The 21,422-nt window shown below is 30.9% G+C and overlaps 1 protein-coding gene across 6 annotated transcripts in view; it reads right to left on the bottom strand.

The window, feature by feature from the left end:
* Positions 1-5,328: 5,328 nt before the first annotated feature.
* LOC107436762 (angiogenic factor with G patch and FHA domains 1) overlaps positions 5,329-21,422 on the bottom strand; it is a 45,303-nt gene continuing 29,209 nt past the window's right edge. For all 6 annotated transcript variants that reach the window (XM_016048566.4, XM_043047570.3, XM_016048568.4 and 3 more), the window contains exon 16: positions 5,329-5,611. In XM_016048566.4, the coding sequence (XP_015904052.3) occupies positions 5,474-5,611 (138 nt within the window). In that variant the 3' untranslated portion in view covers positions 5,329-5,473. The remainder of the gene's footprint in view (positions 5,612-21,422) is intronic.

The following is a 21,422-nucleotide window of genomic DNA, read 5'->3' as shown; positions in this document are numbered from 1 at the left end:
AATTATTCTGAACTTTAAAATTTCAAAATTAGATTTAATAGAACATATTTTAATGAGCAGGGCTATACGTCAAAAAAAATAATTTTAAAATAGCATTTAAAAATGCAAAAAAGAGAAAAAAACTTTTAAAATTTTACCAAAATGAATATAAAATAAAAGATAATGTCCTTAAAAATTTCCAAAAACTTGTTTTCTATTATTATTTTTAAAAAAATTATAAATCATAACTCGTAGTCATAAATAAAATAAAAAATAAGGCAAGAATTAAAATAAATATACAACTTATGAATAAAATTAAATGTAAATAAACACATGATAAATAGAAATAAAAATTCATTAATTTTTGGTTAAAATCTTCAAGAACATCAAAATTGCCCTGCCTTATCAATTTTTTTTGTCGATATTCTTTAAAGTGAAAGATTGCATACTACTCACGTTGCTAGAGAACATATGAAATAACAAGGTTCAATGCATTATTTACTCTAATTTTGATTAAAAAAAAAAAATTATTCACTAGCAAAATTTCTTAAAAGGAAAAAAATCATTCAAGATTAATATAATATGATGAAAAAAAATCTAAAAAATAACACACAAAAAATACATTGCGCTACTAAAAATGTATTCATTATCCCTGTTAATAAATAAAATGAATCAAAAATTATTCAAACATCTAAAATAATTACTTAATAAATAGAATAACGTTCTTCGTAGATTAACGTGGCAAAAATAGAATCTCTTCTTATATCTGAAGAAAACTCTAAATACACATCCTTAAAAAAAATCTTTATTACATATAAACACTTACTGCCGTAAGTAAGATCTGGTGACTGGGGTGGTTTACGCAGTTGGTTTTGCACATTGTTAAGCAGGAAAGGGCTCACAATACAAGTCGTTTACTTAGGGTCGTTGTCCTGTAGGGTTAAAATCGTCGTTCATCTCAGGCACTAGGCCTGAGATTTTTCTTACAGTAAATTTAACTAATCGGTTTCATTCATTTTTGAATTTATAAATTACAGATTAATAAATTGAACTCTCCTAGTGCACCCCAAGATCGTAACGCAACCTGCTTGACAGCCGGAAAGAGATTATCTAATTTAATCTCGTTTTCTAACGAACTGAGTTAAAAGGATAGAATTTACCAAAGAACACTTGAATTTCGGAAAAGAATAAATTTTCTTTTGATAAAAGTAAATTTTGAAATTTCGGCATTAAAAGACCAGAATATGTCTCAGAGCAAAATTTAGACTACCAATTCTTAACTGTCAAGCAAGAAAGAGCTGGTGCTATGATCTGGCTCTCAAAAAATAAAAATAGTTTCATTTAAGGTACAATTACGTTGTACCATTTATTTTCTTCATGTGAGAATCACATAGCTTATGCACCTCACGAATATATAAATACAAAAAAAGTTTATCCATTGAAAGGTACAAAAATAATCAACGCGTTGTATTTTTAACACGTTTACTGCACTGTCACCCATGTTCGGGTGACAGCAAAGTTTCTGATCGGGACGCGGCACCTATATTCGGGTGACACCAAAGTTTCTGATAGGGCCACGTCACCCGTATTGGGGTGACGCTTATTTGACTTGTAGCTAAGGATATTCGCATGTATTTGAAAATATATTTCACAGGAAGTAACAAAACTATTGAATTGTTAAAAAAGCAATACAAAAATGATTTGTAAAGAAAATTATTGCGAGCCTCGTAAAAGCTTTCTTGTTCACCGCTATTTGGACTCACTAAGAAAAAAGTTTTCCATTTTTCTTTTCGAAATTTCAACGAATTCGGGTCAAGTTTTAAGTTATACTCCTCTCTACTCTGCAAAGATTCAAACTGATCGTGTAAGGTGGCGAGATGAGAAACAGATACGAAGCAATGGACATAAATAAACAGACATGATACCATGGTCACAAAAGGAGCGAGATATTATTCTTGTGACCACTAGAGACTCGCATTATTAAAATATGGGTGGGAGCACTTAGCAGAATACGCTTCGTACAGCGGTACTCGGGCCTGAAGGAGATTTCACTGTAAACCGATGCGCCTCGGTACAGGCTTATCGTTTTCACACTTAATACTTTTCGTAGCAAGATGGACCTAAAATAAGGTGACTAGCGTAAAGGTAAAAAAAAAAAAATTCAGCGTTTGAGTAATAGTTTATTTTTTATACTGAGAAATTCTTACTGAAGATATCTCGCAACTGCTTGCGGTTAATATGGTTTATGCTCAAAACAATAAAAAGAAAGTTGGAACTGTGAAAATATCCTATGGGATTTACATCGATATGGTTGTGTAATGCGGTTTACGTCCAAAATGGCTGGTATTAAGGTTACGTTAGTGGCATTTCATCATTATTATACTATATAAGATCCTTTATAATAAACAACGTTTTTTGAAGAATAAACTGTTGTGAGTAAACACATTTATAACTGTTAGGTAATGTTTTGACCAACTCCAGCCAGTGTAATGTGCTGACTATAAAAAACGGCGCAAAATATCAATATGTTACGCGTCACAACACTTAGAGCAGGGATGGGCAAACTTTTTTGGTCGAGGGAAAAAAGCATGGTGGGCCGAGTAAAAACTTCTAAAATAGAAAAAAAAAACGATATCCAAGTTTTAATTTAAATATTTAATGAGATGAATGAAATTGTGATTTTATTTTTAAAAGTTCCTTATATTTAGGTTCGAAGTGAGATGTGCTTATTTTAAGGCTAAATGCTTGTCTGTTAGTCTACTTCTGAAATTATTTTTTCTAAGGTTCATGGTTGAAAACACTTGTTCGCATATATAAGATGAAAGCAAACATAGCTCTGATTTTCTGGGCATGAGATATTAAATTTTGGAAACTAGCTTTTGGTAATGAATAAATTGGATTATTTTAGAACATAAATTGCTTAATTTTTAAGAAACATATTAAATAAAAGTACATAAAAAGATTTAATCGGAATCATTTTTTTTTGGTACCTTGTTTTGAAACGAATTTTGCATGTCATATAATAAGCATATGCGTACATAAACTAATTACTACTTTGTTTTTATGATCTATTTGAATTTCAGTTTTTTTAAGCAATTATTTCATTGCTGCACAAAAAAGAAACAACTTGCGCCCTTTTCCGGAGTTACGCTAGCCATTTACATACAAACAGGGTGTGAACATTTTGGAAACGGTCAAGTATCTCGAGAAATATACATCAAATCGAAAAAATTAAAATAGATATACTTAAAATTTTAATAACTATCTAATGATACCAAACTCGGATCTTTCACCCCAGGGATAGGGCAACTTTGAAATCTTGAAAATAAACTATTTTTTTATTTCAGATTCGGATTCTCCGTAAAAAGTAACCAGTCCAGTTGAGTTGTAGATTTATGAATTTTGCTTCACAGATAGCGGTGTTACCGAAAAAATTAAAATAGACTACAAACTGTTTAAAATGGTGGTATCTTTAGGCCCGCTATATTGAAACAAAAATCCTTCAGTATTTTTTTTTTAAATTGAATATTTTTTAACACACACAAGCGTCACAACACTTAGAGCAGGGATGGGCAAACTTTTTTGGTCGAGGGAAAACCGAGAGAAAAAAGCATGGTGGGCCGAGTAAAAACTTCTAAAATAGAAAAAAACGATATCCAAGTTTTAATTTAAATATTTAATGAGATGAATGAAATTGTGATTTTATTTTTCATTATTATTGTGATTTTATTTCCTTATATTTAGGTTCGAAGTGAGATGTGCTTATTTTAAGGCTAAATGCTTGTCTGTTAGTCTACTTCTGAAATTATTTTTTCTAAGGTTCATGGTTGAAAACACTTGTTCACATATATAAGATGAAAGCAAACATAGCTCTGATTTTCTGGGCATGAGATATTAAATTTTGGAAACTAGCTTTTGGTAATGATTTACAAAACTCAAAGTTTGGCATGTTTAGAAACAACAATAGTGTGCAATCTTTCCATACTCGATAAATAATGTTAGAACTCGCACCGGCAGAAAAATCCTCTCGTTGGAGCTTAAAATGCGCTGTCTGAAGCACAATTCACCTATGTTAGATTCCATACGTCTGATCCTGGAGAAAGACAAACGCTTGTTGGAGCTAATCTGTGGCTATTCTATAAAGAACTTCTGCTTTCAGCGTTTTACCAATTGAAGCCGTCTGAGCTAACTATTTCCATCAATTCCACCAATAGAGAAAGTAAAAAGATCATCAGTACTTTGTTAAAAAAGAAAGAACAAAAATAGATTTAAACAAAGTAGACAAAATAATGGATGTATAATGTATCTTGTTTATATTCGCCACGGATCGGCAAGTTAAAATTCTATCCGCTGGCCGGATAAAACCTTACAACGGGCCACAGTTGGCCCATCCCTGACTTAGAAGAAAGTTGTTACTAATGGGCCATTTAAACAAAATGATTCTTAAATTGGATGAATTTGGCGACTTGATAATTTTATGCATGTTACTGTATTTAATATATTCCAAACAAAGCACATTTAGAAATGCGGTTATGAAATGATAAATAAAAATTGGAAAAATAAAATAAATGTCAATAAAAAAAATTTTGCGACCAATATTTTTACTTAAATCTTCACGTTTTGTAATTAAGTTAGAGTGTAAGTCTAATCGAACGATCGAGTACTGCGTAGAACAAGAAATAAGCTAGAATTAGCAATTTTTATGTTGCGATAACGATCTAATGCTAAACTCTGCGTTTATAAGGAGTTAAAAATATTAAAACATTTGCTATAATTTAACAAATCACTTCATCACTACTTCATTAACATTAATTGCGATTAATAATAACAAAAATAAATAAATAAAACAAGCTTGGATTACGGGTACATCCCTGGAAAATTCCCTTACGGGTAAAGGTATCCGTGGAAAATGTAAGAAACAAGAAAATGATGCTTAAGAATTTGTAATCGTCAAACCTAGTACTTTTGCTATTACATTGCACTATTTGTAGAGACAAATAATAATATTACGCATATGAGCAATCACCTATCATTTTTGACCATTTCAGTTCCATTTCGCATCGATTTCATAATAAATCCATGCGGTTTTCGATCGCAAATCCGCAGTTATTGCTATGGATTTCTACGTGATTTTTGAATTTCGATTTTCACCCTTTTTTTTACCACAATAATATTATCAAACGGAATCAGAAATTTGAGGATTACACGACAGGTATAAGAGAAGGAAAAATATGATTTCTTTTTTGGGCGATCATTGAAAATGAGAACGAAACAAAACTATAGTCGCCGCTCTAAATAGGTGACAAATATCAAAAACCCTGCACATAAAATACTTAATACAAAGGGGGGGAAAGTACAAAAATCAATTTTATTTTAAATAGAATTCATGTATTTTGTTCACAACAGATATATTAAATATTAGGTAAAAACTCTCGGCAATTGGAGGCACTTCTGATGACGTGTTGAAAAGGAATAAATTGTCATCACCAAAGAGTCACGTTAGTTTTAGGAACCTCTCTTGAGCTAAAACCCATTTTTTATTTCTTTTGTCTTGAGCTACTGTGAGCATTGATGTCTGATGTTCTTCTGAAGATCCCAATCCAGCTTTAGACAACCATGGCCGTAGAGGTACCTGGAACGAATAAAAGAAAATTATTAATATATGCAGGGTGTTTCTGAACTCTACCCTTAGAGAGAAAGTAGGGCATATCAAAGGATTGAGAATTGCATAGTAACTCTGTTATATCTAAAAAAAAATTAAGGCAGCGCCAGCCTAAACAGATTGCAATTTGTAATTGAATCATTTTAATGTTTTATTATTGTTGATTTAACTGGTTGCAGGCTGGATCGCGATAAGCAACTAAATTCCCATTTTCAGATGTTAAAATTCCTTAGGTTTACAAAATTGTGCCAATCAGATTGGTTAGAAGACCTTGTGGGACATAATAAGTTTTCCATACGCAGGTGGCAAGTTGTGGCTTTAGAATGCTCATGTGGTAGCTAAAATATTTAAATTACTTTCAATTGTAAGTCTAAATTACTGTGGCCTAAACATTAATTTTGAAAAAAGAAACACAACCCAATTTTATTAATTTTAAATCGTTGGTAACCACTAGGCGAGATAGAGTAATCGAGAATTATTTTTAGATAAAATTGTCAAAGAAGGATTAAACTATTTCCAAATAAGTGCGTGTTTATGGGCAGGCAGCTCGAGCAAAGTGGTGAATATTTTTTTGTCAGATTTATTAAATCTCCAATTTATATACTCACAAGCAGGAAATATATTCCCATCAAAAATAGGAAATGAACATTTGTAACCGGTATTTTAGTTGGACAAAAACAGACTTGGAGGACTTTTTAAAAACATATTTTGTAGGAGGGAAATGATTGTAGGAATTTTTATTATCATTTCTTTTTCAATGCATAAAACTACCCAATTTTTAAAAAAAATGGTTACGCAAATTAATTTTTAGTGCTTTAGTTGAACTAAAACGTATAGTAAAGCCGTTCTAAAGATATTTTATTAAATTATTATTTTTATTCTAAGATATTTTATTGAATTTAAGAGCAACTTAGGATCCGTTTACTCATTGTCAGCAAAAAACAAAAAATAATAGATCACGGGTCGGGATAGTCGTCTGATTGGTAGGACATTAAGCTCGTGACAACAACCGCTTGTTTCTTTGACTTATAATAATCTAATTGAAAGAATTTTTGAACTAAAAATTAAATAATTAATTTAATTTAATTAGTTTAAGGGACAATATTCAATGTCATGCATTAATAACATAGCATAATGGACTATTCATTATGTTTTTCATTATTCTATGTTTTCTTCCTAATTTTTCTCTGTTTTTAAAGATTTTTTATCACACTCTCTTGCTCAAAAAAAGTGGGTGTTGTCATTTGAAACTTTATCACTGTAGCTGAAACCGTTGATGGCTAGGAATCGTTTATAACTAAATTTTTGAGAGCATAGACATTAGCATATTCTTAACAAAAGAAGAAGAAAATCAAAATTCTATGGGCGTATGATGATTTTAACCTACAAACTGACAATTCCCCCCCCCCATTCAATAATCATGAGGCGAAAGAAAAACCAACGCAAAGTACTCAATCAGGCGGCAACAGTAGAAAAACAGAAATACATGTAAAATAATAAGAATGCAATAAAAACCACTAACAAATTAGTTACTTATAACTTAAAAATTGAGCATAGGGGAGAGTGGGGTCAATTGTAACAGGGTACGATTGTAACAGAGCAAAAATTTCGAGTATCGGGTTCTAGATTTGGTTCTTAGGTGGCGCACAAGGTGTATTTAATGAATCTACATGTACACCCCTGCTGGCAACCATTTCTAGGTACTTTTGAAAGAGTTATATCACAAAAGATATTTTCACGCTACGTAAGTAATTTTTTTGGTATTAGAATATTATATTGTAAAAAAGTAATTTTGTTTAAATAAATAAAAATTATTAACCGAATATGTAAGTGGACACCTTAATTAACATTTCAGAAAAAAAAGATTAGTTTAGTTAATTAACTAGCATTGTTTTTAACAAATGAAGCTGAAATGGCGTCTTGGGGACAATTGTAACAATAAGTAAAGGGACGATTGTAACAGCTGAAAATAAATAATCTTATGCTTACAAACCATTACTTAACTCTTTAAGAACCACCAATAGTTTCCTATACCATTTATATTATGTTGCATGTGCATTATTTTATTTGTCACCTTTCACAGCATAAATTAAAATTGTTAACCCCTTAAAGTTAAAAGTTTAACCCTTTAGGTCTCTGCTCATTATTATTTTTACTCCTAAAATATCACTACTATTTTGATCAATAAAAAAATATATCACAACTATGATAATATGTATAATTAACTATGTTTTAGTTGAATTTATGAACTGTTACAATTGACCCCGTAAGTGGGGACAATTGTAACAAGTGCACGACTGTCGAAAATTGTTAATTACTAATATAATAGCATTTAAAATAAGGTATTTATTTTTCTTTCTAGTAGAGAATAGTCTACTTTACTCGTCTGTCAATTAATACTGATAATATATTGGATATTTTGTTAGTTAAAAATAGTTAAGTAAAAAATGTTACAATTGACCCCACTCTCCCCTACTACAGTAGAGGATTAAAACTACAATTCACCACACAATCTACGAAATAAATGTCAACAGGAAGAAAATTGCTGAAAAGAAGAAAAAAACCAAACATCAAATCATTTATTAGAGATCTGCCCGGGGCATAGGCATTATCTCGTCACATAAAACTGAAATAACGCGATTAACGGAGCCTGTCAGTTTTTTAAGTAGCCATTGACAGAATGTACATAAAATAGTCGAAGTACTCCATTCACTAAATGATAGACGAAATTGTTTAAAACTCGGGAGTACTGAAGATGGTGGTTGATTATAATAGCAAGCGGGAAAATGAAGACCAGCCGAAAAAAGCTTTCTAAATATTATTTTCGCCTCTAGACTGTCTGCAGACGCTCTAATGATCGACCTGGGTTAATCGGCTGCCTAATGGGATAATTTCACCGGCAAAAAAATAAAAATACATATATATAACTTTGAAAAGTTTTTGTTAAAAAGAGTATATGGTACGAAACACGCACACACTATGACATTAATTAAGCATAAAATTTTTCAACTCCTGCTGCAATTGGTGAGAAGATCTTTACCCCTATTTATGAGATCCCCCCCCTCCTATTATTTTCTTTAGAGTTTGTATATACCACAACACATCAAGGTTAATCGATTTGAGAGAAGTCAAAACAAAAATGAATGTAAAATTGCCAAGTGATTGATCTCCTTCGTTTAGAAAACTTTTTTTTTCCCAAGGCTGTCTCGCACCAAGGGAATAATTCTCTTAAACAATGAAAAAAATTTAAATGAGTAATTGATTATTCATGAGATAGCGTCTGCAAATTTTGAGGATTCTTTGTTGCATCTGGAAAAATGAAGATTTTATATGCCAGAAAGTAGAACACTGAGAGCACATAGAAAGTTATATAACTAGTTTAAACTTATAATTTCTGAATTTTTAATACAAAATGAATAATTAAACTTAAAAGTTATCTAACTATTTTGCATGAAGAAATAAGTCTGAGGGTCGTTGTACTGAAATCGTTGTTTGATAAACTGTTTAAGCGCACATAGCTAAAATATTTATCGATATAAATTTTTTTACTTGTGCTACCCTACGAAGAAGGAAAACATTTTCTTATTTTCGTTGGAAAATTTACATTTCTCCAGCTCATCAGAGTTTTCATCATAGAAAAAAAATGGGTGAGAATTTCTCACCCTTTCTCAAAAGCAGGGTGAGATTTCAAAAAGTTAAGTGAGATTTCTAAAAACTAAAAAAACACAAAAACTCTTTAAAAAAATTATTTTTTTAATTATAATAAATTTTTAACGTCTTCTATTTTTTAAAGCATTGAATATTTTTGGTGCATCATAATAGAAGATTTTGCCTTTACAAGGCATTTGTCCATCTTACATAAGTGCATAAAAAATTTGAATGTCTTACATGAAGAAACCTTACCTACGGTGAACATGTGATTGTAGAGAAATGTGCTCTGAAAGGGGTTCCGTGGATGTGTTCTGTTGTTCGAAAAGGTTCTAAACAATGCTGGTAAATAGGGAAGCTAGATAATGGGGCAGATGATGAAAATAATGAAAGATCTAGGAAGAAAAGTGAAACGGATTTTTTTCTAAATGGCGTAATTCGAAGCTTTTTCCAAAATGCAAGAAATTCGCGAATTTTCAAATTGATTTATAGAATGCGCGAATTTCTCGCGGTAATCATTTTTTAATGCGAGAAAAGAAAAAAAATATGCGAGATTCTCGCGTTCTCGCGCTGTAGTGAAAACACTGAGCATTTACACCATTACAAACATCAGGAGAAATATACATGGTGTAAACTATGGAGACCAGATTTGTAAACCATGATTAATAAATTGCGTCCTCAAGAAATTTTATGATTCGAGAACACCCATATATTTGTGGAAAATATTAATTTGTGTGTGCAACAAATTTGTTAAAAAAATTTTTTAATAACAAATAATTTGCATATGCAGAGCCACCTTCATCAAGCTTGATATTATAACTAAGCAGTTTTGATATATCACGTGAGATTCTGTGTTTGTTTTTCACTTATAAAATACAGAAGTTCATGATTTTTTGAATATTTTTAGCTGAAATTATTTTCAGACGATAAGAAGTTTCCATAAGTTAGTTTTAGCTTGGTATTTCTTTTGCTTTTCAATAGTAAGACAATATAATCTATAGTAATATATTTCTTTTTATATATAAAACTAGCTGAATACCTGTTTTTCGCAAGGGATGAATAAAACCAGTACTGAGAAACATTACGAAATCATGCTCAGAATTGAAAAAGCATATACCGACACAATTAAAGAGCTTGATGCAAGCACCAGGTAAGTAAAATTTTTAGGGAAATTAATGAATCACTGTTTTCGCCTTCTTCTAAATCTTAACTAATCACATAAATTTTTAGTATGCCAGCATGATTTTTATTTCAAATTAAGCAATAAGGTTTTATTTTTTAGTGATTAGGTTTTACTTTTCAGGTCTCACTTTTACTTCTTTTATTTATTTAATATTATTCTTTGCCTTTTTTGGTAGCTTTACGTTATTGAAGTAAAACTTCTTGTTTTTTGTTGTTCATCCCATTAGAATAAAGATAAAATGTATTTAGCATCACTTGGCACGATGCTATTACTCGGGACCAACCCATAATAGTTAAAATTTACCACTATCAAATAATTTTTTCCGGTACATATTACTTTCGAGGGTCCGTAAAACACTTCTTCAAAAGTATCGGTATTTAAACAGCTTAGTATTGGTTCTGTTTTAATCACCACTAAATATATCATGTTTAATACCTACATTAGTATATTTGGTACTTATTACATAACCCTTCAACATTTAAGCGTTGAGAAAAATATATTTATCAGTGAAAGTCAACTAAAGCCGAAATTTTTTTAAAAAATAGAATTCTTATTAGAACTTGATAAAGATTTTGGAGCCTAGCTATTTCTCTATCTAACCTTTAATTTACTGTTAAATTATTTATTTGTGAAAGAACAAAGTTCTCATTCATTAAAATATTAACAAATTACCTTCGCTACCACTGGAAAATATATTTTCTGAAACTACGGAAAACCCGTTGTAGAATCCTTATCAAAACAGCACCAATTACCATAATACCAGAAGTACATATTACGGTCAATAGTACACAATAATTAAGAGTCATTTGTGGATGGCGATTTCCAACGGTCTTCCTTAACGAAATTTTTATTAACCATTTCTCCTTTCACTTTGCTTTTTAGCATATCACTTATTTTATTTTATTTCAATTAATACATATTATCAATATTAATAAAGCATTAGTATTAGTAATAATATGCTACTCCTCCAAAATGAATCAGTATATCTTTTCTCCATTATTTTTGTTTTTCAGTACATACATTTTTTTTTATATCAATCAACATATTACCAACATTAATGAAGCATCATTGTCGTCATTGATAGTATGATGATTTTTTACGGTTCTAAACAAATAAATATCTTAACTTCATTACTTTTGCTTTCTTTTATTTCAATATGCATATAGGGGAGAGTCGGGTAGCCCCGCCCACTTAAGGAGTATTGCTTATATATCTGTATAATATTGAGTAATAATCAATATTTTTGTATGTTTCTATAGTTTTACCATCTAATTAAATAATGCAAAAAGAATAAACCAAAAAAAGTATAGTTTAACTTAAAAAAATAGAAATTTAAAAAAACATGTTTTTCAGCTCTTTTCAAAATGTGTCGGGTAGCCCCGTCCAGTTTCAAAAATTATGTTTTTTGACTGTTTTTTCGGGTGTAAATGAAAGTGACCATAGATAAACCTCAATTATCATTTTTATCACAAAATTATTTTATTTATTACATATTTATATACTTTTAGTGAATTCTATCATTTAATACCAATAATTTAATAACAACAATATTTGTTGTTAAAAATGCATATAACATTCAAATTTGAAGCAATAAAATAATAATCTTTGCAACCGTACATTTATCGACGAAATAAAATTGGGCGGTGATATCCGACATTCATGTGAGCGAGGCTACCCGAAATCCAATTTTTTTGTAAATTTGTAACTACTCGAACAATTTTTCACATATTAACTTCTTTCTTCGTGCAAATTAAACTTAAGACTACATACTTTAATGCTGTATGTATAGAAAAAAATTTTTTTTAGTATTAAAATGAAGTTTAATCGAAACATTCAACCAATTTTTCTTAATTTCATGACTACTGTATTCAACATATTTTCAAAACTATTGTTTACCATGTTAACAGCTGCATAAATAATTGAAACTTTGAAAATAATCTATTTTTAATATAACAATTAATATCCGATGGCCCATTGATTTGAAAAAATATTCTATACATATGAAATTGACTGTGGGCGGGGGTATCCGCTAGGCGGGGGTACCCGACTCTCCCCAATTACCTAAACTAATTAAGCATCATTGGCATCAATTATAAGGAGATTTTTTACGTTTCACCTAAACAAATAAATATAACATTCCCATTAATTTTGCGATTAAATACATAAATATTTTTTTTTCTATTCAATTACCGTTGATTTTAAATAAATAGTTTTTTTTAACAAAAACGTTTTAAAAGAAATATAAATAATAAATACGTAGTGCGTGAAATCAGACGTAGTGCGTGACGTAGACCTAGCGTGTTACCACATAATGTTGTTCATTGAATTTATCTGACATAGCTATGGCTACTATACTAGGATAGATAGTGTAATTCATGGGCTCTAGACATAGCGAATATAAAATAATTCTCTATTTGAATACAAGCAATAAACTATTTTTTTTATCTAATAGAGCTATAAGCTAGAAATTATCACTGATGTTATTCTTAAAATATGTTAAAACTGAATTGTCTATAGTTAAATTTAAAACAATGACTAACGTTTAACCAATCAGAAAATTCCATTTCGTTTTTCGCTCATCCCGTTCGAACGGTTCGTCGTAGAATATTCTAATACTGACAGTGACCTTCCTCTTGCTTCAAACTATCTGTTTGCCAAGTTTCATCGATTTCGGTTGGAGAAGTTTATAAAGGACACACACACCTACACACAGACATTTATTTTCACATATATAGATAAGTATGTTTAGAAATAATAAATTATTACAGCAATAATTTGTGGCTTGTAGTAAATAGTAAAAATTACAAGTTGTTGTAAATTTAAAACATTAACACATTTTTTAAAAAATAGATAAGTAAAAAAAAAAATCCAACACAAAGTTTCTCTGCACTTCAACACTAGGGGACAACAACCTTAAATTAAAAACAAACTTTTCTTGTGACGAAAAAGAGAGTGAAGAAAAAAAGAGAGTAAAGAAAAGAAGCAAAACTAATGTTCAAAGAAAAATCTCCGCCTCGTTCACCTACTGAAAAAGAAATTAAATTTCAAAAAGTAACTACATTGTAACATTTCAATGTAGCTACAGATGATTGCTCTTCCGAAATCAAGCAAAATGAGTTTATCAGACAGTGTTAACTATCCACAGTGTATAATTTTCTCATTAAGTTATATTCATAAGGACTTGGTGTTCTGTTGATCTTTTACACCGTTTAAAGCGAGAGATAGTGATAAATGATTCGAACTATTGCCTTTTGGGAAGACTCAAATGCTCATTTTCTCTGACAGAGAAAAATGATTCCATCAACATGATGAATGAACCTTTCTGTCAAATGAAGAACCACAAAACCATTTAAGTCTGTCGCGGAATACAATAAAAGAATGCGAACTCGCTAAACCAGATTTTAATTTTATTTTATTTGTGTTTAAAATAGAATTAGATATAAATCGACGAACAGGTGACAGGATAGCAGAAATTAATACTTTGTTGCTAAAACTAATTAATGCGAATCGAAACCTTTTCCGTTATTAATCATTTTAATCGACAATTGGGCATAGTTTGTCTAGAATAAGAACTCCCTTAGCCATTCGTCAGGACTCGTGGCGGTGACTATGGTAACGGGGTATAACTATTGCAAGTAGGGGTGTGGTGTCATTGTTTAGGATAGGTTTTGGCTCGGGTCGGCGAGTGTGTTGATTGTAATTAATAAGTCCAACTTCATTGTTAGCAGTAATACTTATTTAAATACACTAGTAAGCAATAAACAGTGCAAATTGCTGAGTAATACAATACTGAGCAAGCAATAAGCTGAGCAAACTACTGAATAATACTGAACAAACAATTAAACTCAGTTTTAATTTAAATCGAGTTGATTTCAAACAGAACTTCTTTTCAGAAACATTCCAATTTTCTGGAATTTACTAAAATGTACATGTTACCGTAATGACCGAAATCAGGAGAATGTCGAACTTTCGCCGCTGAATGTCAACAATCACATAGTCGCTTTGGTGAATGTCCGAAATATTTGTTATATCCGATTTGATATTAATTTATTCGTTGATATTATTATATTCATTCGATAATTTAATATATGATGAGGATAGATTAGGAGAAACATCAGTGTTCGGACTACCGGTTAAATACATGCTGAGCAGTGGCACTGAAAATTTAAAAAAAAAACATCAGTGAAGGGTATACCAGGTAATGGCACTTAACTAGACCTAGTATATATTTAGAACATTTACCAAAGCGATTATGTGATTGTCAACATTCACCAGTGGAAGTCAACAACCACCAATTTCGGTCATTCACAGCAATGAACATAACAGTTAGAAGAAACAGGAGATCATGAGAAAATGGCAAAATCTACTAGTCAACTGCATCATCATCTATCACAATCTCTTGAAAGAGTTTAATAAGAATAATTACCTAGTAGAAAAATAAATATTGCGTCTCTTAACCTTGATTTTGTCCAACAAGATCATCTTCCGAAATTCGACATTTAATTTTCTCTCGGTTAACTAAGCTTTGCCTCATCAGTTAAAATATTTTTTTCAATCACTATCATTCGAATATTTCAATACATACACAGGAAGAAAAAAAAACTGTTACAATCTCCAATCTCAAGACTTTGAAAAATGTTTTACAATTTTCCTAAAGATTAAATAAAGATCACGCCGAAAGGAAACTCGGATAACAACATTACTGGACAAGCCAAGACAAATGATCCTTTTAACGTTGTTTTTAAGAAGCAGAGCTAAATCCAACAATTTAAAGAATGATTTTTCTCCTGGACACTATAAGCAAAACGGATTCGGTTGGGAAAAAAAGGAAAATTTGAAACTGTACGGTGAACCTTAAGATAAAAATGATGATATCGACAAGAATAGATGTCAGGAACAGTTAGACTTAAATAGCAGTTGAATTCGAACAGTTTAGTAGCACAGTTTTTGTTTCATCCGTTCTAAAAGTTAATTTGAATCTTTGTCCACTAAACTATATGTTCCTTAATGATATAATGTATAATTTTTAGTAATAAATTAAACATTCAGGAGTCAGACTTAGAGTTAGTCAAACAGTTAGACTTAAATAGAAGTTTAATTGGAACAGTTTAATAGCATAGTTTTTGCTAAAACCGTTCTAAAAAATAATTTGAATCTTTGTCCACTAAACTATATGTTCCTTAATGATGTGATGCATAATTTCTATTAATAAATTAAATATTCAGGAGTCAGATTTAGAGTTAGTCAAACAGTTAGACTTTGTAGAAGTCTAATTGGAACAGTTTAGAAGCAGTTTTTGCTAAAACCGTTCTAAAAAAATAATTTGAATCTTTGTCCACTAAACTACATGTTCCTTAATGATGTGATGTATAATTTTCATTAATAAATTAAATATTCAGGAGTCAGACTTAGAGTTAGTCAAACAGTTAGACTTAAATAGAAGTCTAATTGGAACAGTTTGGGAGTTCTTGTTTCATCCGTTCTAAGAGATAATTTGAATCTTTGTCCACTAAACTATAATGAACTTCTGTCCACTAAACTTACTAATGAAAATTATGCAATACATCCTTAATGGTGTAATGCATAATTATCATCATTAATAAATTAAGTATTCAGGAGTCTACAAAAGTTTAAAATCTCTTGGAACCTTCACATTATATTGCGCAAGGGAAAGAAGCATAACAGTATTTTTAATTTAATAGATAAGCGACTGATCACCAGGATCAAAAATTATTTTTTTTGTCAAGCTATAAATAACATGTATAAACAGGCATACTACAGTTTACCTTCTTAGGAATCGAAACACGGAAAGAAATTCGACGTATAAAAAGATGTTTCATCATAGAACCGAAAATATAGTATGCCTTATTATGCAGTGACCTCATTATGCATAAGCAAATGCCTCGATTAAGCAGCCAATCAGGTTCGATACACACGCGTGACGTCGTTTGCAGGTACCCAATTGTATTTAATTTGTGTGACGCAAGTGAGTGGCAAATACGAAGTAGATAGAACAAAAACGATCTCGCGACACATTAACAACTGAATGAAGACCGAAGTCTGCTCGCAGTTTTCAATCGGTTTCCTCACATCGGGGAGTTGAAAATAAGTTCTAAAAATACGTTTCTCTTCCACATTACTCTCTCGTAAGAGAGAAATGATACGTGTTCTTCCATAACAATACAACTTGGGCCTTTTTACACAGTAATACTTTAAAACTGAGGAGAGCGTTTTTTTTCTTCTTTCTGTTTTCAACTATATAAGTGAGAGAAGCGCGCTGCAGCTACAAGTTCATTTACAGAAAGAAAAGAAAAAACAGAGCGAAAGATAAATGAGGTATGAGCTCGCAACAGCTAAGTAGCTGCTTTTCCGCGGTTAATTTATCTTTTTTCGTTATGGTTCGCTTAAAGAGATTTATCCCCATCGCATCCAAATTTATCTCGCTGAATTTTGTTTTAACGCCAAAAAAAAGTGATTTTTAATTTCAAATCACAAGCCTAGTAAATTAAATAGTTTATGGGAGCTTCATAAATTTTCGATATAGTAATGATCACGTTTTCGTCAGGATTTAGCAAGGACAGCATCAATTTCAAATTAATAAAAATAAATAAATTGGATTATTTTAGAACATAAATTGCTTAATTTTTAAGAAGCATATTAAATAAAAGTACATAAAAAGATTTACTCGGAATCTGCTTTTTTTTATTATTATTTTTTTTAACCTTGTTTTGAAACGAATTTTGCACGTCATGTGATAAGCATATATCACATGCGTACATAAACTAATTGCTACTTTGTTTTTATGATCTATTTAAATTTCAGTTTTTTTTTCTTCTTTTTTTAAGCAATTATTTCATTGCAGCACAGAAAATAAATAAATTGAATCCTTTTCCGGAGTTACGCTAGCCATTTATATACAGACAGGGTGTGAACATTTTGGAAACGGTTAAGTATCTCGAAAAATATACATCAAATCGAAAAAATTAAAATAGACATACTTAAAATTTTAATAACTATCTAATGATACCAAACTCGGATCTTTCACCCCAGGGATAGGGCTGGGGCAACTTTGAAATCTTGAAAATAAACTATTTTTTTATTTCAGATTCGGATTCTCCGTAAAAAGTAACCAGTCCAGTTGAGTTGTAGATTTATGAATTTTGCTTCACAGATAGCGCTGTTACCGAAAAAATTAAAATAGACTACAAACTGTTTAAAATGGTGGTATCTTTAGGCCCGCTATATTGAAACAAAAATCCTTCAGTATTATTTTTTTAATTAAATATTTTTTCTTCTCCTTTAAAAAATCTTTTACGATGTTTTTTCTTTTTAAACATATTTCATGAGTTCTACGCACTTGCAGCTTACTCGCAGTAAATAAAACTTATTATTTTCTTAATTTTTTTTCGTTAATCTATTTTCTTTTTTTCCTTTCCGTCTTTGTTATGTTATTATATATATATATATATCGAATGCGTCTATTTTCACTTTATCGAATCGATATTTGCACCCTGCATATAGAAAATATATGTATAAAAACTCTAAAATTGTGAAAAACCAATGATCTATCCATCTGACCTTAAAAGTTAGTTTCACCATTATTCAAACTCACTTTTAAGAAATATTCGGGTTTTTTTTTCGATCAGCCGGTCGAAAGGTAGGTATAGTTTGTCTAAAGTAAGAACTCCCCTAGCCATTCGTTTGGACCCGTGGCGGTGACTTTGGTAACGAGGTATAACCATTTCAAGTAGAGGTGCGGTGTCACTGTTTAGGACTGGTTTTGGCTCGGATCGACGAGAGAAAGGAAATTTTTTTCTTCGGTCTATTGTGTTAGTCCTAGATTGAAGAGAAGCTACCCTCCCTGAAATGCGCTATTCTTGTTTCCACAACAGCAGACAGCCTCAGACTTTGTGGCGGGGGGAGTTCTTACCGTAGATAAACACTGTAGGTACTTTATTTACGTCGCATTAGAGCTGCGGCGACGGTCTGGGAAACATCCCTGAGGATGATCTGAAGATATGCCATCGCAATTTTGATCTTCTACAGAGGGGGTGGCTCCCCTGCTTTGGTGGCTTGACTTCAGTGTTCTACTGGGAACCGTGTCTTTACGATCAGTCTCCACTGCGGGACAAGCCGAACGAAAGAAAATTCAACTATCTTTTTTTAAATTTAATTTTAATGCGTTTAATAAAACAATTAAAATAAAAATAAGTAAAATAGAATAAAAAGTTGGCGGAGGTCTGGATTTTTTGGCGACTTATCGCTTGCGCCCCGATAACCGAAAAGTTTAAAATATTCTTATACAAAAAGACGAATGGATTAAAATATCGATCCTTATTAGTAGAAAACAGACCCATTTATAACTGGCGTCTCAGAAAGGGGTGAAGGTCCTTTCTAGAACTAACTTTTATGCCTAAATACTAAGAAAAGCAACATAATTTTTGAGTGAGTAATATTCTCAGAATGTTGACTCGGTGGTTATTATTTTTCATCTTCCTTTTGATGATAGAAGTTAAGTGAACAAACAAGGAGCTTATTCCTAGCAATTGCATAAAATTTCGATCATTTGGTGTTTTTAAGAAGTTTAAGGGGGAAATCATCAGCTTGGATTTTTGCCAAGAACTTTTTATTTTTTAACCTAGAATTAGTTTTCCCCCGAAATATAGTTTTTCAGAGATAAAAATTATTTCCTATAATTTAATGAATAAATTTGTCTTATGTTATAAATATATGAATTAATATGAATACTATTTCAATATGCTGTATCTTGTTAAATTTTGAAAATTAGTTTTAAAAAAAAATCAGTACTAACAAAATTCAATAAAAACAAAAATCAATTATTTATCACTAAAAATTAAAATTCTACTTTTCATTCAAAACAAACGGACAATCTAGGATAAACAATCCAATTTCCCTCATATCAAAATATGAGTTATTATGAAAACTATTTCAAAGTCCCGCTTTTATTATCTTCGAAAATTGGTTAAGAAAAATCAGAACAAACAAAAATGCAGTCAAAACAAAAGTTAAAAATTTTCAGAATGAAAATTTTAAAACAAATTTTAAAACAAATTAGTAAAATTATACATTTTATTTAAAAACCAATCATCCAATCTAATTGTAACATTTAATTAAATACTCGTCTTTTCAAACAGTTGACACTAAAAATAAATTTTTAAAAATTCGAGTAGTTCAACATTTAGCCCGAAGCTCCTCCACCATCTTTCAGACATTCCTGCCAGGAGTAGATGACAAATGCGTTTTAAATAGCTATCATCACTAATACAACAAGGAAAAAAGAAAAACGCGATAAAGAACAAACGATGAAAAGCCACAAAGGAAAAAGAGAGCTGCAATCAGAATTTCTCGCCAGTAAGTGCAGAACAATCTGGCTTCACTACCATGGTAAAAGATGGACGGTAGGAAAAATCAAATTAAGATCATGTCCGTAGAAAAAAAAAAAAAAAGAAACGCGTGCTCAATGGAGCTCTTAGCGAGCGATAAACACCGATAAGAAAGAACCCTAACAATTGGTAATTTCAAACGGAAAAAGAAAAATATATATCAGTTTTTATTAACATTAAAAAAATTGCGAAAGTTGTGATCGGGATTTCTTTTTCTTCTCTACTTAGCAAGATTTGTGACCTCATTTCTAAACTAAATATCACTCACAAATCAATATTGTTTAGGTGAGGAGCGTTTTTGCTAGTTCCTTTTTCTTCAAGAGAAAGATTCATGATAGGGGTATTCAGCTTTTTTCGGAAGGAAGGGGGTCACAGAAAATATACTTTACTTTGATTTAGGAGGTGCTACAGAAAATAGTTTTTATACCAATTGAATATAACTTAATTATATATTGAATATAACTTAATTATTCCTTGGGGTAATAAGGACAATATCAGTGGTCTGAATTAACTCATTACAAAGAAAGGAAACAACTGTAAAAATCGCTACTTTCTCTTCGTAGTTAGTAGTGCGATTAGCTACTTTAAAAAACGAAAGAAGTGTAGTGTGATACAAAAAGTTACTAGTTTGTAACAATTCCCGGCAACTACTGTTGAAGTTTGTTTAGTAAAGAAACAAACTTCAAACACAACTAATTATTTTAATCTGATTGGTGCAAATCTTATGCGAGTAGATCATCGAAACGTATTTTATTCATTAACTCTCGATATACAGGGACCAAAAAAAAAAAAAAGCTAAACTCCCTGAATAACTTTTGATCTAATGGTCGGATTTTCATGCATAGGCCTCAATCTTAATGGTTCCAAAGAGTGACCTAAAATACGCTAATTAGTTAGTGCGGACGACATTTTAAGTTACGAAGTCCGACACAAAAGCGTACTTTCTTTAAATAAACATACCGTTAATTCAACGGATTTGGATTTCTTACCTTCAAAATGTAAGGGGAGTGCACAGGGGCGGACGCAGAAATTTTTCCTGGGGGGGGGGTCATAGACTCAGATTCTCCCTCCCCCTCCACAATTTTTTTCAGAAGAAAAATTTTTTTAAATATTTTTTTTTGAAAAAAGAAAAAAAAAACTGGGGTTTTTAATGCTAGTCGTCTCATTTATTTCTTTCATAATGAACAATAGAACAAAACATAAATAATTCAAGTATTCAATATCCCTAAATAATAAATGTCATGCGTTTTTTAGAAACTTTGGCAAATACAATCTAGCTAAACCTGTTGAAGCGCGCTTCAACATTATTAATGTTTACAATGAGACTGACGAATTTCGTTTTAATCTTTTGGATTATGATTCTTGAAACAGTGAAGAACATAATTAGATGGGTAAAAAAGTAGATTTTTCCGACCTACCTAGATGTATATGCCCCTTAAATAATTTTTAAAATATTTTATTTCTTTTGTAAACTGTTAAAAAAAATTATTATTTCTATTTTTCAATTTAGGGGGGTCATGACCCCTATTCCCCCCCCCCGATGGAT

Source organism: Parasteatoda tepidariorum, chromosome 7 (assembly GCF_982258835.1).
Source record: "Parasteatoda tepidariorum strain Cologne lab strain chromosome 7, Ptep-v5.0, whole genome shotgun sequence".
In the NCBI taxonomy this organism is placed as follows: Eukaryota; Metazoa; Arthropoda; class Arachnida; order Araneae; family Theridiidae; genus Parasteatoda; species Parasteatoda tepidariorum.
The sequence above is the reverse complement of the archived record's forward strand: the minus strand, read 5'-3'. Positions and strand labels throughout refer to the sequence as shown.